Source organism: Leguminivora glycinivorella, chromosome 14, assembly GCF_023078275.1.
Source record: "Leguminivora glycinivorella isolate SPB_JAAS2020 chromosome 14, LegGlyc_1.1, whole genome shotgun sequence".
Taxonomy (NCBI): Eukaryota; Metazoa; Arthropoda; class Insecta; order Lepidoptera; family Tortricidae; genus Leguminivora; species Leguminivora glycinivorella.
In genome coordinates this window covers 21,846,687-21,867,126 of record NC_062984.1, presented here as the reverse complement: position 1 = coordinate 21,867,126, position 20,440 = coordinate 21,846,687, and the positions used below count along the sequence as shown (strand labels likewise).

General features: G+C 38.4%; 3 protein-coding genes across 6 annotated transcripts in view; 1 reads left to right on the top strand and 2 right to left on the bottom strand.

The window, feature by feature from the left end:
* Nucleotides 1–5,717, bottom strand: part of LOC125233347 (forkhead box protein K1) — a 107,860-nt gene extending 102,143 nt beyond the window's left edge. The window contains 1 exon segment of the mRNA XM_048139328.1: nucleotides 4,931–5,717. Coding sequence (XP_047995285.1) covers nucleotides 4,931–5,292 — 362 coding nt within the window. The 5' untranslated portion in view covers nucleotides 5,293–5,717.
* Nucleotides 3,835–14,972, top strand: LOC125233348 (GSK3-beta interaction protein-like). Of its 4 annotated transcripts, none has more exons than XM_048139333.1 (2): nucleotides 3,835–4,310; nucleotides 13,976–14,972. In XM_048139333.1, exon 2 carries the CDS (start codon nucleotides 13,980–13,982, stop codon nucleotides 14,331–14,333), a length of 354 nt encoding a protein of 117 aa, XP_047995290.1. In that variant the 5' UTR covers nucleotides 3,835–4,310; nucleotides 13,976–13,979; the 3' UTR covers nucleotides 14,334–14,972. The 4 variants fall into 4 exon arrangements, with proteins under 4 accessions (XP_047995290.1, XP_047995289.1, XP_047995286.1 ...); XM_048139332.1 differs by lacking the exon at nucleotides 3,835–4,310 and adding an exon at nucleotides 5,860–6,492; XM_048139329.1 differs by lacking the exon at nucleotides 3,835–4,310 and adding an exon at nucleotides 13,197–13,895.
* Nucleotides 9,312–20,440, bottom strand: part of LOC125233105 (dynein axonemal heavy chain 3-like) — an 84,586-nt gene continuing 73,457 nt past the window's right edge. Inside the window, 4 exon segments of the mRNA XM_048138967.1 lie at nucleotides 9,312–9,546; nucleotides 9,549–9,669; nucleotides 12,715–12,925; nucleotides 19,218–19,426. Of these exon segments, the coding sequence (XP_047994924.1) occupies nucleotides 9,374–9,546; nucleotides 9,549–9,669; nucleotides 12,715–12,925; nucleotides 19,218–19,426 (714 nt within the window). The 3' untranslated portion in view covers nucleotides 9,312–9,373.

Sequence of the window (20,440 nt, the reverse complement as noted above, 5' to 3'; positions counted from 1 at the left end):
AAACTAAACTGTGACATTGCAGTGACTGTGTTGCCAGCCTCTCGCCTACGCCACAATTTAACCCATATCCCACAGTCGACTTCTACGACACCTACGGGAAGAAAGGGGGTGGTGAAATTCTTAACCCGTCACCACACAGGCCATAAATATGTGTACAAATCTTCACTTTAACTCGGTGAAAAAATGTACACATATTTATGAATTCGACTGTACATTTCGAGGACGCGAATCGCGAATGTGGAGTGATCTAGGGCAGCGTTCCCACTTATGCGTCGCGTGTCTCGGGGCGCGCAAAGGGCGTCCGCGCCACGCCACCTGAGTGTAATTCAAAAAGCGTCTCCTCAGTACATTTTGTATAGGAAGGACGTAAGGCGCGCCGCCAAGCGGCGCGGCGCGCGCCCCGCCGCCGCCACGCCACCTGGGGCGCGTCTTACGTCTTTCCTATACAAAATGTACTGAGGAGACGTTTTTTGAATTACACTGAAGCGGCGTGGCGCGGACGCCCGTTGCGCGCCCCGAGACACGCGACGATCTGGTGTGGCCGGTCACTAGAAGGTGCATGGTCTGGCCACGTGGCGGTTTGTTTTGCAAGATAACGTAACGCGAGAATATGAATAACAACTGCAGTTTTATAGATTTGTTTTTTAAGCTAATAATAGTACATTACATCAGAGGCCGGGAAAATGAGGATTTCCGGCCAAGTGGGTATATACGGTCGAGCGAGCGTGCGAGCGAGGCCGGATAGGTATACGAGGCCGGGAATCCGTTTTCACGCCGAGGCATGTATAGTGCTTTTCTCAAACATACAATGAAATAAAAAAAAAATGCTCTAAAGGACAATATTTTATAAAAAAAAATTACTTTGCAGGCCTAGGCCTAAAAAATAATATGAAATCCCTTTACAGTCCTCTCGAGTTGTTGCGCCCAAAAAGCGATACTTCCCATGTTTGAGAAAAGGTATTTTGTTTTGAAGAGCAGATTTGACGACCGGTCTGGCGCAGTCGGTAGTGACCCTGCCTGCTACGCCGCGGTCCCGGGTTCGAATCTCGGTAAGGGCATTTATTTGTGTGATGAGCACAGATATTTATGTATGTATATATTATATATATCGTTGTCTGAGTACCCACAACACAAGCCTTCTTGAGCTTACCGTGGGCCTCAGTCAATCTGTGTAAGAATGTCCTATAATATTTATTTATTTATTTTATTACTCACACTATTTAATATTTATAAATAGACAGAGGTTTATGCCTCCATCAGTGGCCTGTTTCACCATGGTGACAATTGGTGCCCGACAGTGACACTTTGCTGTTCATTTCCTGTTGAACAAGGAAATATTAACAACGAATAATTAATACTGTTACTTATCAACTCAGAAATGGGTACAGAATGGGTATCATTGTGGTGAAATACGCCACAGGCCATCACGTTGTAAATATACAATGTAGCACTTTTTTTTAACCCCCGACGCAAAAACGACGGGGTGTTATAAGTTTGACGTGTCTGTCTGTCTGTCTGCCTGTCTGTCTGTTTGTCTGTGTGTGTGTCTGTCTGTGGCACCGTAGCTCCCGAACGGATGAACCGATTTCGATTTAGTTTTTTTTTTGTTTGAAAGCTGAGTTAGTCGGGAGTGTTCTTAGCCATGTTTCATGAAAATTGGTCCACTATGTCGCGGTCGGGGGTTTTTTCAAAATTTTAATTTTTTAGAACTGATTCTGAATGACTCATTTTTAAATTTTTATATTTATGGGGCATTTTTTAACCCCCGACGCAAAAACGACGGGGTGTTATAAGTTTGACGTGTCTGTCTGTCTGTCTGTCTGTCTGTCTGTCTGTTTGTCTGTCTGTGTGTGTGTCTGTCTGTGGCATCGTAGCTCCTGAACGGATGAACCGATTTCGATTTAGTTTTTTTTATTTGAAAGCTGTGTTAGTCGGGAGTGTTCTTAGCCATGTTTCATGAAAATCGGTCCACTAGGTCGCGGTCGGGGGTTTTTTCAAAATTTTAATTTTTTATTATGTTTATCTTTTTGTGACTTGATGTCATAGAAAACATTACAGAATTGATAAACAAATACCACGTCATTCAATAAGATATCAATAATGCATACCAAGATTTGGTTGACCGTCTTGTCTAAGTCTAAACTAAAAAACCTTCCTAATACTTCATTTTTAACCCTCGACGCAAAAACGACGGGGTGTTATAAGTTTGACGTGTCTGTCTGTGTGTGTGTGCCTGTCTGTGGCATCGTAGCTCCCGAACGGATGAACTGAATAGATTTACAACTAGGGAACAAATACAACTAGGGAATAGATTTAGTTTTTTTTTGTTTGAAAGCTGAGTTAGTCAGGAGTGTTCTTAGCCATGTTTCATGAAAATTGGTCCACTATGTCCTGGGCGGAGGTTTTTTCAAAATTTTAATTAAATAATGAGAATTATAGTTTTCTTATACACACTTTTAGCTATGATAAAGTAGTATTAATAGTAAATACACAACATATCAATCAATATTAATTGGGAAACGGGGGGGTTATCAGTATAGTAAACAGTCAATATATGGCAAGGTCAGAGCAGGTCAAACACTGTGTAGAAGTATTATAAATGCATGTAAGATAAACACTTAAGTTGTGACCGTTATAGTACTACATAGTTTAAACATCTAACAATCCATACTAATAATATAAATGGGAAAGTGTGTGTCTGTTTGTTTGTCCGTCTTTCACGGCAAAAAAAGCGACGAATTGACGTGATTTTTTTAAGTGGAGATAGTTGAAGAGATGGAGAGTGCCATAGAAGTCTTTTTGTCTCTTTCTAACCCCCACTTCCCAAAAATCGAGGGGTGGAAGTTTGTTTGGAGCATTCCGCAATTTTCCGAAGCCACGGGCGAAAGCCAGTGTATTATAAATAGAATAAATTATATGATACTGCCCAGTTAATACCTAAAAAACTAGTTTTATTTTAACAGTTTTGAGGAGTTTTAAGGAATTTATTTTCATTTCTCAAATAAAAAAAATAATAAGATTTGTGTTCTCAATTTTTATTACCCATATTCATATCATATTTAAAAACTCACTGTTTGTTGAAGGAGAACAGTTCCCTGATTTCCAATACAAATTTAATTTTAGTTATAAAAATTTTCGTAGCTTGGAGAAAGACAGTTATGACACACTATGACCACAGAAACAGAATAGAAACAGATCAACCTAACCCCAAACTAAGCAAAGCTTTTATGGCTGCTAGGCGACAATAATACATAGAAAACATCCATGACTCAGGAACAAATATCTGTGCTCATCACACAAATAACTCCCTCACCGGGATTTGAACCCAGGACCATTGGTTTAGCAGGCATGGTCACTAGGCCAGACTGGTCGTCAATGACGCAAGAGAGATATCTATTTTCTGATTCGTTAGTTAAGGAAAACAAATATAGTGTAAAAAAAATATTGGGGCCACCTACACAGATCAACTTAGCCCCAAACCAAGCAAAGTTTGTACTATGGGTGCTAAGCGACGATAAACATACTTAAATAGATAAATAAATACATACTTATTATACATAGAAAACATCCACGACTCAGGAACAAATATCTGTGCTCATCACACAAATTAACGGGATTCGAACCCGGGACCATGCCTTAGCAGGCCGTTAGTAAGTTAATAGAGCACAAGTGCATACTAGAATAGTTGAATGAACTATGATAAGATAGCAGTGTTGTGAATTTGTCTCAGCTTTAATTAACTGCTAATCAGTTAGTAAAACAACATAAACAACTAGTGGAAGTATGTTAGATTCACTTACCTACAATTGGTATTTTAATATCTTGACTGCAGAATTTAATAAATAAATATTGGGGACACCTTACACAGATCAACTTAGCCCCAAACTAAGCGACAATATACAACTAGGCTGGCAGGAGCCCATAATATGGTCTCCCAATTTCAAAATGTTTATTTTGAGAAATCACCTTAATTGCAGTGGCACACAGAAAAAGCCATGTAGAAATGAGATGTGATCTATCGGGATTGGCAGGATCTTGCTCAGCACAGGTATAATTGGAAAGAGCTGCTCTGGGCTGGGACACAGCCTAATAAAATAGTCCTTGACTAATACATTACAAAATATAATCTCCTCATTACCTTCAATTGGTGTTTGTTTTGAAAATTAAGTGAATTGTAAATTCTTATGAGATTAAACAATCTTAAACCCAAATAATTATTTGTGAACTATTAGGCAGTAGTGAGACTCATGATAAGCAAGATAATGTAAATATAATTCATGTTGAGATAATTTTGAGTATATTAGCACCAAGTAAGTACCTAAAACAATCAGTTTAGATGCGAGTGTAAATATAAATTAAGTTTTACCTCATAAATAAACTGGGACACATTCCATTTGTAATGTCAACAACAAGAGTGAGACAGAAGATACTGATAAAGTGAGCAAGAGAGAGAAGGGCTCCTGCAGAGGCATAACTCATCAGATAGGTGCACTAGTAATTGTATTTTGGCACATATTGCAATGTTATTATTAGAACTTCACTGTATGTCAACATGAAGCATGAAAAAAAATATAGTCAGCTAAAAACTATATCAATAACAATAAGACTATTACAATGGAATTGCTTTTCAGAAAATATGTTATAAGTATTAGAAACACAACACATTGCAATGAAATGGCTGTGAGTTACATCATCCCACCAACTAATAAATGAATGGAATTATCAAGAAATTGGACTTTGATTTGTGTTGTTTTGAATTGCATAGAATAAGCAATGAGTTTAAGCAATGAGTTAAAGTTAAATCCATTTTTTTATAGTTCCAACAGGTGGGTAGACATAAACAAATATGTTTGTTTACAAACATAAAGCCAATGAGTAATTGTAAATAGAATGACGCGGCGCCGTTATCGCCGCGTGGCCGCGCACTCACCTCTTGGGCAGCAGCATCGGCGCCGAGCCCTTCCGCTGGAACACGCCGTCCACCAGCACGCCGTTCTTGCTGTTGCACGTCAGGTAGAACTCCGGCTGGTCGTAGAACAACTCCAAGTGACGCCGCGATATGAAACTCGAGTGTCCCATGTTAACGTCCACTTCTCCCCGGCTCGAGTTGCGTCCGATCACCACGCGCTTCTGCCGGATCAAGTACTCAAAGTCTCTCCCGTCGAGCCGCGCGATGGCCACCGGAGCCGGCTCCTGGGCCCACTGCACTTTCGAAGGCGACGGGGGCGACTTGAGCGAGAGCAGCGCCCACGCGTCGCTCTCCGAGCTCCGCGAGAACTGAGTCTGGGCCATGTCAGGCGCGCGCGAGTATCACCAGCGCTTAGGTCCACACGCGGGGCGCGCACTGCCACTGCTGGCACAAGGGCACATCACAAGTTCACACGCGTGCCGGATCCGCTGCTCCGCGACCCGGATGTCCGGAACCTGCCGACTCCTAGCCCGCTCTACGATTTGAGGTTACTGACGGGACGCACATGCGCAAAGTTTCGACTTGTGCGGTAAACAAGAATTATATAAACCACCACACCACCACGTGATACTGTATACATATACCTAGTCGGAAACTGTGGATCGATACTATTCCGTATGGCGATTCCGTGTATGATCGAAATATTGATTGAAGTGTTGTTGCACAACAAATTTTTCGCAATTGGACCGAAATTAGACACTAAAGTAAACACGAGGCGAGAACAAAAATAACCAAAAACGTCAGTTTGAGATACGCAGTTTACAAGACCGTTGCGCCATCTGCACGAAATCACAACAAACAACACCTCGTGGTTTCGTTACGCGCACGAACCGTTGATAATGTACGATTTCTCAATTGCTTCTTTCTTACTTTTTCTCATTAATTAATAATATATTCAATAAAATACACATAATTTATTGGTTTTTATACAGTTTTCAGTTAATTATTCAATTCATGCCTCAAAAAAGCAATCTAGCTTGTGGAAATAAAACAAAAACCCGTGAAAAGAAACGGGAGTAGTGTTGCTCCGGAAGGGTGAAAATCAATCAATGCTCACCGTCACTATGTTTGTTTAACGTGTACTCTATTATCTATGACTTTACAAAACAAAAATACTGATGAAACCATTAAAATAAACTTAGAACGTTTATTTTATATAATTTACATGATGCAATCATATAATCAAAATTCTATATATTTTAAAATATTTGCCAAGTGTATGTAAAAGTCTACTTAAAGGTCGGTAATGTTATTAAAATAGTCTGGTAATGATGTTAAATCTGTACGAACGGAAATAACTGTTGTCTGTGGTACATTTTTCAGATTGCATTGGTCGACAGCTAGCTGTCATTTTTTCTGGTTTAGCTGGTATGTGGTATTGTTGGGTTGGGACTAAATAACTTAAAATGAATTTTCCTTTGCCATAACAAAATTTATGATTGTATCCAATTAAAAGCGGCTTAGATGAGTCTTGGACTAAGTTATTAACTATACAAAAGTATCACCAAGCTCTATAATTACAGGTAAGTCCTCAAATTTATTAATTTAATGAGCGGCAAATTCAATCACTGCTATGTATTATGGTTTTAATTAGAAACAAACAAATGGACATTAACTTTGGGAAAGAAAGTTGACACTTATCAGTAAGGTAGTTGTTTTATTATGATTTTTAGGAATTGTTTACTAACAGTTTTACATAGCAGTCTACCTCCAACGAATTTATTAATTGTTTACATTTTATAAAACATATTACTGAAATAAATGGAAGAAAGAAAAACACTTCTGTAAATTTGATGTAATTTTACAGACTGACCTACTCTGTGTTTTATAATAATTTCTAATTACAAAAAGCCACTTCAAAGCCATCCATGTTGTATTTTTTGGCACAGACTTGGTATTGGAGCTCTGAATGCATTAAATATCTATATGATATGACACCACTTGGCATAAAAACTTAGAACTTCATATTTGTTCAGTCAAGTTCATAAATATGTGAACATTTCTTGACCTTATCTCATTGCAACCAGGTAAAAAAATTTACACATATTTATGAACTCAACTGTACTTGCGAGCCACACCATACCCTTTAGCACAACTTGCCTTGTCGCGCGCGTGTCCATACATCAAGCACTTCAAGTATGGATTTGCACGCGACAAGGCAAGTTGTGCCAGAGGGGCAGGTCTCATATACAGCATGATTAAGTTTACTAGACAGCTTTGGCATACAACTGTAAATACTGGTAATGGTGAGCATTTCTCCTCACCTATTGGATATGAACAGTAAGCACCATTTATATAGACCAAATTTTGACAGGATCCATTGAAAGGGATATAGAACATGACCTCGGTAAATTGCGGTGGATATAGACAATAACCGTAACATTTATAACAGGTTATCAGGCACTATTTTTAAAACTCATATGGGTTGAACGCGATACAAAATAACATTATTACCTTTTACCCAACCCGGTATCCGGTATGTATCTAATAATAAAATGTGTACAAAACGCAAGAACTTTAAGTGTTAGGTTATCAGGCATTTTACAGATGTAACCAAAACTGGCTATGAAATCTCGGCTATTTTTGATTTTCCTCAACGGGACTTAATTCTATGGGTAATTTAAAAAGGAAACTATTAGCATATAAAAATAATATATTTCAAACATTTATGACTAGACATTATCACAGTAAAAACACATAATAAATATTAAAGATCTAAAACTATCTCTGAATATTATTTGGTTAACCAGATTTATTTTCTACCGAGAATTGATGCATGACTAAAGAGCTGGGTCATATCTGGCACAGCAGATCAGTATTGGCATATAATGTGGCAATGCTGCCAGCCTTCTGGGCATGTTGCCAATGGACTGCGATTTGGGTTTTTTTAATAGTTTATTATTAAGTTTAGGTTTTAGTTTGTAATTTTTATATATTAAGGCCCTAAGTTTCTACCCAATGTTGTAAATTAAATAGCACATGGCATAAATGGTGAATCAACTTTTTCTTGTCTGTTATTACCATGGTTACGGTCCCATGAGTCACGCTGGTTTTATGCAAAATTATGCTACTAAAATTATGCAAGCATGCATGTAGTCCATGTTTGTAGGTGGCAAATTAAGGAAAGGGCTTGTTAACACTAGAACAATGTATGGTTGCATAGTTTAAGTAACATATTTTTCATAAAACCAGCGTGACTCAGGAGACCATAACCATGGCAATAACAGACCAGAAAAAGTTGATTCACCCAAATACTATAAATAGCATATATCACGTAAATCACGTCTGCTGAACTCCATTAACTACACCAATAATATTATGTTAAGATAGTCAACCTTGGTGAGAAGCATTTGAGATGTGATTCTTGATTGAAAAGTGATTTTAATTTGAATATGAATGGAAAAGTTACTTAGAAAAAGTCATACATAAATTAGGATGAAAACCTAAATAATAAAAAGTAGGTATATTTTAGAATTAGGATATGCAGCCAGCCACTATGGACCATGGTCGCGTCTATACAGATTTCTTTGACAGCATTTGGCCTTAGCCAATATTGGTACCGTTTAAAAGGAACCTTAATACCTTGTAATAACTTTGACGATTGCGTGTTCATTCAAATTGTGGTACATGATCAAAATGTTAACCATAGGTGTGCACTCTAGTTTGTCGTCGTGTTTGATAAGAAAAAAAAAATGAGTTTACCATATGAGCAAAATGCCCATAAGGACTTTTTAGGTACCTATGAAACACCATACTACTTTCACTCTTTGCCGTGACATGTCGAGTATGTTTTTCGGATATTTCAGGCCGACTTTAGGTATTTTAAATATTAGACATGGTATATTTCACCACAGTGACATCACACCTCGGACACTGGCGATCAAATATATGAAAGAGGCGCGTTCCTAGCTCAGTCTAAGCTCGTGTAGGTGAACGCGTACTATGCTTGTATGAGTGAAATATGACAGGTCGACTGTTCGTGTTTTTGACAGGCGGTAACTGTGAGGTAACCGAGAGGGGGTGGGCGGCACTTTCAGCGGGGAGCGGGAGTGGCCATACTGTACGAGTACTCTTTATTATACTGTGGTGACATTGACAATGAACACTGATAATTCTGTGCATATTTCTGGGTTGATAAGTAACATTGTTACTCAGCGTCAATATTGCCTTATTGAACAGGCAATGAACGGCGAAGTGTCACTGTCGGGTGACAGTTGTCACGTCACTGTTGTGAAATATGCCTATCGTCACTACTTTTAAAAAAACTTGTATCTTCGTTTGTCAATGAAAAGAAAATTGTAGTAAGTATGTATGGAATGCATATAGACTTACTGCGTTTTAACTTTGAGGAACAGCGTGAGATACGAGATTTTTTAAAAGTAGTGACGCTAATATGATGACTTCCTAGTCATCAAGTTGCGTCAAACTAGCAACGCCCCTATTTATCCAGTGTTTCTGCGGAATTTCGGACAGCAGAGTGATGAACATGACAAAGTTACTCGAGTGGCCTGTCGTGGCCAACACTCCTTTCCGCTCGCTCGTCTTGTAGATGGGACAGAAGTAGCAGGGAGGGGGTTGAAGTTCTGGATCAAGGCTGGCTGGAACCATATGATGGGGATGGTGTCAAAAAGGATCTTTGGGTAGGATTCGTCAAGTTCCATTGTTTCTCTGTTCCATCTCGCGCCTTCGAGAAACAGTCCCTGTGGAGTAAAAAGATGTTTCAATGCCTATATGTATTGAAAAGTTCAACAGCTTTTACAGTAAACAATAACATTGAAAGGCCGTTGAGTTTCTCTTTCAGATAATTAGGTAATAATGAAAACAATAAATATTAGGAAATAGGCTAGTTTCCTACTAGTCAAATCAGCTGCTTTTTAAGAACTGTCAAAACGATTTACTAATATGGAAATACTATGAAATACTGAGGACTGACGTCACGGTCAATGCATTTACTTTACATTTTTCTCTTTGACTTATTAAATATAAATAATGTTTAAACATAACTACTGTTCATATTTTTCTTCTAATTATGTGGTGCTTTATTTTGTGCACTGCATAAAATATTTTATTTTAAGTATAGGAAACTAGCCTATTGTGATATTTGTTATTTATTACCTACTTACACTTTAAAGAACAAAACACATATTAGTCATCCAAGTTACAAAACAATGTTAAAGTTCAAAACAAACAAATTAGGGTTATCTATCTATATTGCTGGAGCAGTGCATCTAAGAAATAAAAAGTGCTCAGTTAACTTAGGTAGATACCTCTGTTTATTTAGAGCTAATAATATAAACCGCGTTGGGTTAACACACAGCAAAAACCAGAAAGCCTCTTCTACAAGCAAACAGTGTCTTGAGGAGAAAATGTCAAGCCCATGAACGTCACACGCACACACTCACAACTCACCCACACAAACACACTGTGTTCATGTCCTTGATGTTCCATCTGTTGTGTTTGCTGCTTGCGATACATACAATACAATACGGTTAAAAATATCCCTAGCTCATATCAGAGCCACGGTACGATGGATTGTCGACATTTTCATTTGTATGTACAGATTGCTATGGTTCAATTGTCTATCTTATACTTTTAAACGAGCAATTCTTGTATATTTATTTATTTATTTATTTATTTATTTATTTATATACACCGACGATCTCGGAAACCGCTCTAACGATTTCGCTGAAATTTGTTATGTGGGGGTTTTCGGGGGTGAAAAGTCGATCTAACTTGTCCTTAGGTCCCGGAAAACGCGAATTTTCGAGTTTTCATGAGTTTTTCTTCGCGCGCCATCTCGTGTGGAGTAGTTGCATTATTAAGACAGAATTCTTTCGCTCGATGTAGGTACTATTTATTGCAAAAACTAGATGGCGACACAGGTCAAGGCCCCGTATACGAAGCAACAAACATTGAGTAACTTATGAATCGCGGGCGAGGTGTAATAATTTTTTCAAGTCATTTCATATTACTGAAAAAAATACTTACCACGAATAGAAAATTACACAAATTTTTTTAATGACATTTTTTGTGGCGGAAGCGCGCCATCTCGTGTGGAGTAGTTGTATTGTTAAGACTGAGAATTCTTTCGATCGATGTAGGTACTACTTATTATCAAACTAGATGGCGACACAGGTCAAGGATACGAAACAACAAACATTGACTAACTTATGATTCGCGGATGACAAAACTTGCGTATTCATTAAGTGCTTTAATTATTATTACGAATTTTAAGCTTCTTCCGTTATCTCAGTAGTATTTTTAAAATTAAATACTTCAAACAGAAGTGCATTCTAGAATTATCCGGAAATAATAGGCACATACCGCCATCTGTTAATTGTAATCCGTACTAGCAAGTACTGTTATTTTAGAACTATGAACAATTAAAAACGAGCAATTCTTGTATATTCCTTTATTTATTTATATAGACGTTCGCGGAAACCGCTCTAACGATTTCGCTGAAATTTGTTATGTGGGGGTTTTTGGGGTGAAAAATCGATCTAGCGAAGCCTTATCGCCATCTCGTGTGGAGTAGTTGTATTGTTAAGAGAGAATTCTCGGGCGGCGAAATTAACGACCATATAGCTGCGCTTAGCTCAGCGATGAGGTCGATCTAATAATGTTCACAGACAGATCGCATGTGTCAGGGTTTCGAATTTCGGCCAGAAATTAAGTTTTTGTTTTTATTTTTTTTACAACAGTTTTTTTTATATAAAGACGTGATATAATAAAATAGAACCGAGCGAAGCTCGGTCACCCAGATATTTGTAGTTATGATCGGTGTGTTGTCATGCCCGTCGTGTGCACGGGTTTTCGCAAATAAAATCGGCTACGTGAGCCACATGCGAGCACATCAACGTAATCAACAAAGGAGTTGAAAAGTATATATATATATATATATATATATATATAGTTGTTATGATAGTGTAGTGAGGGAAATGTAAACTATGCGATTGTACAATTTTGGTGTGAATTTCTGTGTTAATTTATTTAATTCTCTTTGAATTATGTTTATGAAAAACCTACATTAACGCGTGGGATTTTAGTTACATTGCGGACTGTTGGAGTTACATTATACAGTCACGTCTGTAAATATCTGTACATATCGAAACTAATTACTGGGGAAGAAGGTTTCAAATTGAATACAGATGTAAGTATCCTTAGATATTTATAGACGTGACTGTACAGTCAACCAATTGGAACCCTAGGCCACTGTAGAACTATATGTCATAGTGACGTTATAAATCAGATTGTAAGAAATCTCTTACTGCTTGTCATTTTGACATGGTCGTAGAGTGGCCTACGGTTCCAATTGGTTGACTATACGACTAAGCATAGTAATCAAAGACTGCAATGTAATAAACCTCGCAAGTTCTCGCATCTTCTAAATGACTAAGGATTTCCCCAAACATCGACGCGGAATCGGCTCTAGCCGGCCAAAAATCGCTCGTTAGTATGAAGACGCTTACGCGTCGCTGAACGCATGCGTACGCATGTTCATACTGAGCGATTTTTGGTCGGCGAAAGCCGATTACGCGTCGATAGCCTTACGGCCCAGCCACGACATTGATTGGTCTAAGCGCGACAGCGGTGAGCGGCAGGCGTGCGAATGAAAAGTCCCATCGCTGTGTCTCGCTTTAATGTATGGCCAACGCTCACCGCTGTCGCGCTTAGACCAATGTCGTGGGTCGTGGCTGAGCCGTTAAGGTCTCCAAGCGACAGAAATGTGCGATAACGATAATTACCTTACAATACACTCCAAAGTGCGGTAACTGGTTGCACTCAGCCTCCATCTTGGTGATCTCAAACTCGAACTGCACCTGGTCGATGGGGATCTTGTTGTGCCGCGAGTAGTTCTGCAGAACGCCCGTGAGGAACGACTGGGTGAAGTAGAACCCGGAGATCCAGAACACCACGGGCGGGCCTTCGTCTATCCAGTCTTGCAGGAATTTCAACCTGATGGCAAGAATCGATGGAATCAGGTTTTGCGGAAATCGGTTTTAGTCAAAATCTAGAACATCCATCCGGCAACTGACAGTGGCGGCAGTGGCAGTGTCAGCTGTCGGATTTCGGAGCGATTTTAAAGATTTACCCCCTTATTCATAAACGTTAATTAAAGTTATCAAGCCGATAAAGTTCGTTTGTTTCTTTCCGAAGTATTGGTGTGACAGAAAGGGACAAACGAACTTTATCGGCTTGATAACTTTTAGTTAATTTAGTGCCATTGATGATGATAGGTTAGTCCTTATTTTGTCGGCGTTTTTGTACCCTTTTCAACGGCACATCTATATAGGGCGTGTTGGATAACTTCCAGAACGTCCGAGAATGATTACGTAATTAGGTAAAATACCATTGATGCGAGTTTTCACATACATTTCGGGAACAGAGATTTAGGGTCAGTTCAGTTGCACCAAATTACACAGTTTTACAATTTGCCGAATCTTACGATGGGCTGCCGAGATACCTAGTCGTCGTTTTGCTCTTATTTGACTGTGTGCAAGTTGGCAACAGCCATTTAGTTTGGAAATGCCGTCCCAAGCGTCCCACGAAAGTTCATATTTTCATCATGCCGCGCGTTGGCGTCGCTTCTATTTCCCTCAACACCGACTTCGCACTTAGCCAATATCGTTCAATTATTTATGTTCACGTACAATTCCACGAGTAGGCATGCATGGGACGCGTGTGCTTTCATTCATAGTCGCGAATCATGCCCTGGCGTATACAAACAAACGCGTGGGGCACACTACATACATATACATACAATTGTAATTAGCTGTCTAACATTTCAAGCATTCTTAGTTCTCGTCAGGCGCTCGGCACGGACGGTTGAAGTACCAACAGCAATATTTATGGGTTGTTTTGTGTGGCTTACTCGCTGCGCCAAGAATGAGTCAGTATTCTCACATTACAACTCGAACCCAAAAATGTGAACAATAGATTTAGAAATTACTCATACGAACACTAAAAGAAGAATGTTTATTTAATGTTTTATCTCTCTCTTTTCAGTACAATGGAAGACAAAGTTCTTACAGAAGAAACATGGCCACAAGAAGCCGAGGCGGCGATCAACGATATACGCAAACACGTGAAATCTGCCAACGTATCGACGCAGCTGAAGAACGATAACCAGCGGATCTACATCAACCTGACGACGCTGGAGAACTCAGACTATTGCGTGGAGATGTCCGCGGCTGGGTTCCGCGTCGTGGGCCGCACCTATGACGATACCACCCTCGCCATCATCGAGAACATGAATTACGAGACCCCCTACGCTTTGCTCAACAGCATCAGCCAGAAATACAGGGAGTCGTTTGGCGGTGAGTTGATGAACAAGCTACTCGATCTCGCTAAAAAGGAGACTTGAATTTTTCGCGTTTGCAAATTTTAGAGCTTATTTTGTAGTAAACAGCCTTACTAGACATAGATGTCACATACACGAGCTTTTGGAGATATATTGTTGAGTTTCCGAATTTTCGAGGGTTGTTTAAAGTGATAAGAAGGTTGTACTTGGCGACTGTCGCAACGGTCAGTATTTATCAGTGCTATAATGTAATTAAAACTATAAATTAGACCAAATTAGGATAAATTGTATTCGTAATAGTGTTTCTCGAGGTACAATTACCGACATTTTCGATTCATTATTGCATTGAAGGCATGTTTACAATATAATTTACTACTTATATTAATTGTTTAGGCATATATAAATGTATATAATATATATGTATGTATAGTCAGCGGCATTAACATCTCACAAAAAAGAAGGCTGCTTAAATATCTGACACACCCTTATGGCTCTAGAAATAATACTGTATCAGATATTATTTCGGCCATATTTTTTACGAAGTTATTGCCGGTGACTATCAAATACCTACGCTCAGATAAAAAACATTTATTCATGACGATCACATAACATGTACGGACATGTACAGACATCAAACATAAAATGGCAAAGAACAAAATGACATAAAAGTGTTCATCACGAAATGGACCCAACTCAGCATGATGCTAGCCATGTAGCCAGCGCTGATCTTCTCAGGGGCCCATTTCTCAAAACTAAAAGTAACAAGTTACAAGTGGAAGTCTCTTTCCAACTTGTCATATTAGACATTGACTACCGCTTGTAAATTGTAACTTGTAGCTTCGAGAAATGGGCCCCTAGTACACCCACTTTGTCAGTAAATAAATGCGAGTAATTGATAATATAGGCGCGAAGAGTTAGCTTCCCATGGAAAGTTTGAATTCTCGTTTTTTTATCGACAGTTGTCTACTGAAATACCTGAGTATATTTTTCCTTTCTTCATGGACGGACTTAGTACATTTATTTTGGTGAATTAGATACCTATCAGGGAACCTAGGCTCATTTCATATTAAATTGATACATTTAATAAATGAAACGTTTGTAAGGTCAGGGCACAGATACAAATCAATAAGTAGCATATTGTAAGGTAGAAAATAATCCTTTTTTATTACGATCCGCAATTGAATCTATAATTTGAATATGAACGACTTACTAAATTCATCTTCCGTCTTCACCAAATGACTATACATAACATAATATACAGCCTGGCAAAAAGAGTCGATATGGAACTATTTTTATCATAGCAACACTTACTGTTCTCGTACAGAAGTGTCAGAAAAGTTGCCACATGCGAAGCGGTTTACAAAGACGGTGGCGCCCCTATTATTTTCTACTTTTTTTAGCCAGGCTGTGTAAGGGCTGGTTTTTCAGTCGCCAGATAAATATATCTACCAGATAAAGTTATCACTATCCTTTTCATCACACATATAAATGACAATGACAGCCAACATTTATCTGATAGATATTATTTATCTGGCGATTGAAAAACCAGCCCTAAATGATATTATTATATTAATTAGTAATTAGTATGTATGACTTGTTTATGTCAGTGTTTTTCAACCTGTATTTAGTGAATTTTGCGGCTATTTCTGCCACTGTGATTGGAGTGATAACTGTTAGTGTTGCACAATCTAAATGTTAGCTGTTGACTGTTCTACATTTTCTATGTGTCAATTATTTAATAAGATTTGTGAACAATATTTTGTAGTTAGGAATACTAAAGATCTTTGCTCAGATTTTTAATATCTGATTTAGGCACTGGTCCCACCGCGAGCTGGTAAGCTATGAGCTATCGGCTATAAAAACGAACAAAAGATAAGCACTCCCGTGCAAATAAAAGAGACACAGCGATTTTGACAGCTCACCGCTGGGCGAGTAACTATAAACAACGCCGTGTCTCTTTTATTTGCACGGGAGTGCTTATCTTTTGTTCGTTTTTATAGCCGATAGCTCATAGCTTACTAGCTCGCGGTGGGACCAGTGCCTTAGTGGGCTATTTCACCGCAATGACATTGACATTTGACTATGACAATGCTGTGCCTACTTCTGGGTTGGTAGGTGACATTGTTACTCAGCGTCAATAGTTTCTTGTTGAACAGGCACCGAACGGCGAAGTGCCACTGTTGGGCGACAATTGTCATTATTGTGAAATAGGCCACTGCATTACGCTTATGGCAGGCAGTATTGTCAAGTAAGAATCTGTAGAGTATCATATACTACACCCAAAAAGGATCGAGTTTCTAGAGAGTTACTGCCAAAGAAAAATGTGTAGTCGCAGTGCATAGACTGCCATCTCTCGACACAGACTTAAAACTTTTGAACCTCAGTTTTGACAATTTGGCCCATATTCTTAGCTTGATATGTGTTAAAATGTCAAATATTAATATTAGCGCCATCTAGTCGAGAGTGCCCTAAAGGTGTATCGCCATCTAGCCCGCCGTACCTTTTTCTCTATGGTTCCGAGGTACGTTTTTTTCTTAGACCTGATCTGTCTATACGGAGTTACATATGTCTTTGACTATACCTAATTAACGCAGTCACTGTCAATAATTTTGTATTGCTATGCTCATATTCGATGCTAGAGATTTTCCGCATTCTAATGGGAAGCACGAATAAATAAATCGGACAGTGATTTGAAACATTGTGGATATTATGGCACCATTTAAGATCAGGAGAGTGTTCTTACCTCTTCCTTTCTTAAAACGAAGTTTGACGCTCTCTTCCTATTTAAATAAATCGGCTCATTAATTTGTTCTAATGGTGCTCCCACACTGGGCTGTTATAGATGTTATATAACATTGTGCGACAGGGACAGCGCGCCATAGCCAGTGTGGGAGCACCATAATAAGATACCGAATCCCAGAAGGATATGGAAAGATATCATTATTTCTTTGCATCGTAAAGATGATTTGAGACTGTCAAATAATATAAATTGAATATTATATTAATGTAATGCCTATTGATAGGTAATAAATGTACCTAGCTTATTAATTACATAATATAGCAAATGTCAAATCTATGGTATGGTCCTAAAAACATTTAGATGAAAAAAAATATCGTGGTTGCTTTTGGCTCTAACAAAAAGTTAGTTGTTTTCGTGTCATATTATTACCTCTATATTAGATGTGCAATACACACGACGCATCAGTACAACAACAGACTGAGTACAAACATTGTATTTAAATGTTAGCTTTAGTATTGTGATAGTAAACTGAATTTATTTGTTAATATACTTGTTTATTTTTAATCCTCTTACCCTTTATGTTAAGAAATAACGCAAGCATTGCTTTCGGCTGGAAACCGCAAAATGCAAACCCAAAATTAAACTTTTTAACAAAACATAAAACCGCCTTCAAAAATAAGCGCGTTACAAAACACGGAGAAACTCCATACGCAGGCTGGCCCCAACGCCAAAAAAAATAATAATTGATTTGTTTATAATTTGGATGTTTAGATTATTGCAATCCTATAAGAAATCTGAATTCAAAGGTTCATTATTTTTTGCTTTTTAGTTTCTCCGTGTTTTGTAACGCGCTTATTTTTGAAGGCGGTTTTATTTTTTGTTAAAAAGATATTTATTTGTTGATTTTTAGTGGTTCCTATTGATATTATAAGTATCAGTCCGAATATGCGTACAGTAGTGAAAGAATTATCCTTTAACTCCTAACCATTGAGGAGTTGACCTTCCATCATCAGCTCAGCTACATAAAATTATTACCATCAGACGTAAATACTGAGAAATCGAGGGAACTCTTCAAATGTTATAGGCACTTGTAATGCTTTCAGTGTACTTTTCAAAGGTACACACCTTTGAAAAATACACTGAAAGCATTAGGTACAAGTGCCTATAACATTTGAAGAGTTCCCTCGATTTATCCAGGATTCCATCATCAGACCCCGACTTGGTGCCAATGGGACCACCTCGGGGTTATACCCGTTCGATTAAAAAAAAATATTTTGAAAATCGGTTCACGATTCTCGGAGATATGAGGTAACGTAAAAAAAAAACATTCAGTCGAATTGAGAACCTCCTCCTTTTTTTGAAGTCGGTTAAAAATGGAAGCGGTCCGTCGAGAATGAACTACCACCAGAATGAGGCCACGAAGAAGGCCAAGAAGAGGGTCGCTGAAGATAGGAAGGCGTGGCGCGAGCTTGTGAATTGTGAAGGCCCTTTGCACGTCTGGGGTGCCTTAGGACTACAACACACATGCCTCATTCTTTTTTCGTACTTAGGTCACAGTAGGTATACGCCCAACAGCTTTCGATTCTACGGGAAATATGTGAGTGTGTTTAGTAAAACGTCCCACTTTGTCTTTGTTTATATGAATAAACTGACAAACCTGCTTTATAGCAATCGACAAAATGGGACGTTTTCTCGAGCAACACTCACATATCGTAACTACTTTTAAAAAATCTCGTCTCTCACGCTGTTCCTCAAAGTTAAAACGCAGTAAGTCTATATGCATTCCATACATACTTACTACAATTTTATTTTCATTGACAGACGAAGATACAAGTTTTTTAAAAGTAGTGACGATATATTATGCTTATTATGACCCGCTTACTGCCACTTACCAAAATCTGGGACCTCGTTCCATATTGGATGGGGACTTTTTGCTTTTTCTTTTTGATTTGGATCGGCGTCTAGCGTCAACGATTGCCAATCAACTAGGCCGGCAGGTATCCCATCCCTAGTACTAGGAAATTTAGGGAGTATCAGTAAGGCCGGCAACAGACGAGTCTTAATTTTCATAATCTTAAAAAAAATTGTATGCAAACTGACACTGACAGATCTGTCAGTGTCAGTTTGAACTGTCAATTTGCATACAATTTTTTTTTAAGATTATGAATTTTTAAGACTGTCTGTTGCCGGCCTAAGTTTTGACAAACCTGCTCAACAAGTCGGCTACATAAGACCCCAGCGGTTTCATCGAAGGGTAGCTCTTAGACATCCAAGCGCCAGGAACGATGCCCTTGACGAAGGCGTTGTTGCATCCTTCCAGTTCGGCGCTCATGATGGCCAGGCCCTGAGCGGCCATGTGGACGCCGTATAGCGTCCGCGACACCACGGCTATAAGACGATTGTAGCGGATCAGCTCCTGAAGAATAGATTTATAAGATACTAGCTTTTGCCCGCGGCTTCGCTCGCGTTAAATTGCGGAATGTTCCATACAAACATCCATCCCCCATTTTAGGGAAGTGGGTGGTTAGAAAAAGACAAAAAGTAGCCTATGTCACTCTCCATCCCTTCAACTATCTCCACTTAAAAATCACTTCAATTCGTCGCTCCGTTTTGCCGTGAAAGACGGACAAACAGACACACACACTATCCCATTTATAATTAAAGATCGTTATCAGCGTGCTGTATTGGTGGCAAAGTATGGTTGGCAAAAAACAAATACACAAGTATTTAAAACATTATATATTCTTAACAAATTATGAAATATATACATATTTATAATTACTTTTCCAAATTACATTGAATAAATAACTAAAATTTGTTCAACAGATTTGGCTGTCAGTTGTTCACGTCGATTAGAAAAAATCATTTTAAATAACTTAAAAACCTTTCTACGTTGACAGAAGTTACAGGAAGGTTGTTATAAAATCTGGGTATTGTGTCAAATCCATACTGTGAATGAAGATACTGGGATTATTCGTGCACTTTATTACACTCCTTCGTGCTCGTCTTACTTCGTGCACTACTTTTGACTTCAACTACTTGAATAACAATTCTAGATAGTCGTATCTATTAGAGTGCATTTGAATATTTGGATTAAAATAATATACACTTCGTGTAACATATTCTTATGACATAATTAATATCATTTGACGTATATTGTTTTAAAAATATATACTTGGTCGGAAAAGGCTTTGTACCGTAGAGGTGTAATCCTAAGAAGGTAAATATTTATTTTGTAGTTAAGAACAAAGTGAATATATACATGTACGTATTTGTTTTTTTTGCCAACCGTACCATGTGCCACGAAAAGTGCACCTTGATAACGATCTTTATTTATAATATTAGTATGGATTTAATCATTTTAAGTATAAAACTCCCGTGAGACTCAAACCTTTTAAGCAGGCTACTCACGTATTACAGACATTTAACA

What these genes read in the sequence shown, in the direction of transcription:
- LOC125233348 (XM_048139329.1), top strand. Translation starts at nt 13,609, where the DNA reads ATGTTCACGTACAATTCCACGAGTAGGCATGCATGGGACGCGTGTGCT. An exon ending in TACAACTCGAACCCAAAAAT is followed by an intron (nt 13,896 to 13,975) that starts GTGAACAATAGA and finishes CTCTCTTTTCAG; the next exon opens with TACAATGGAAGACAAAGTTC.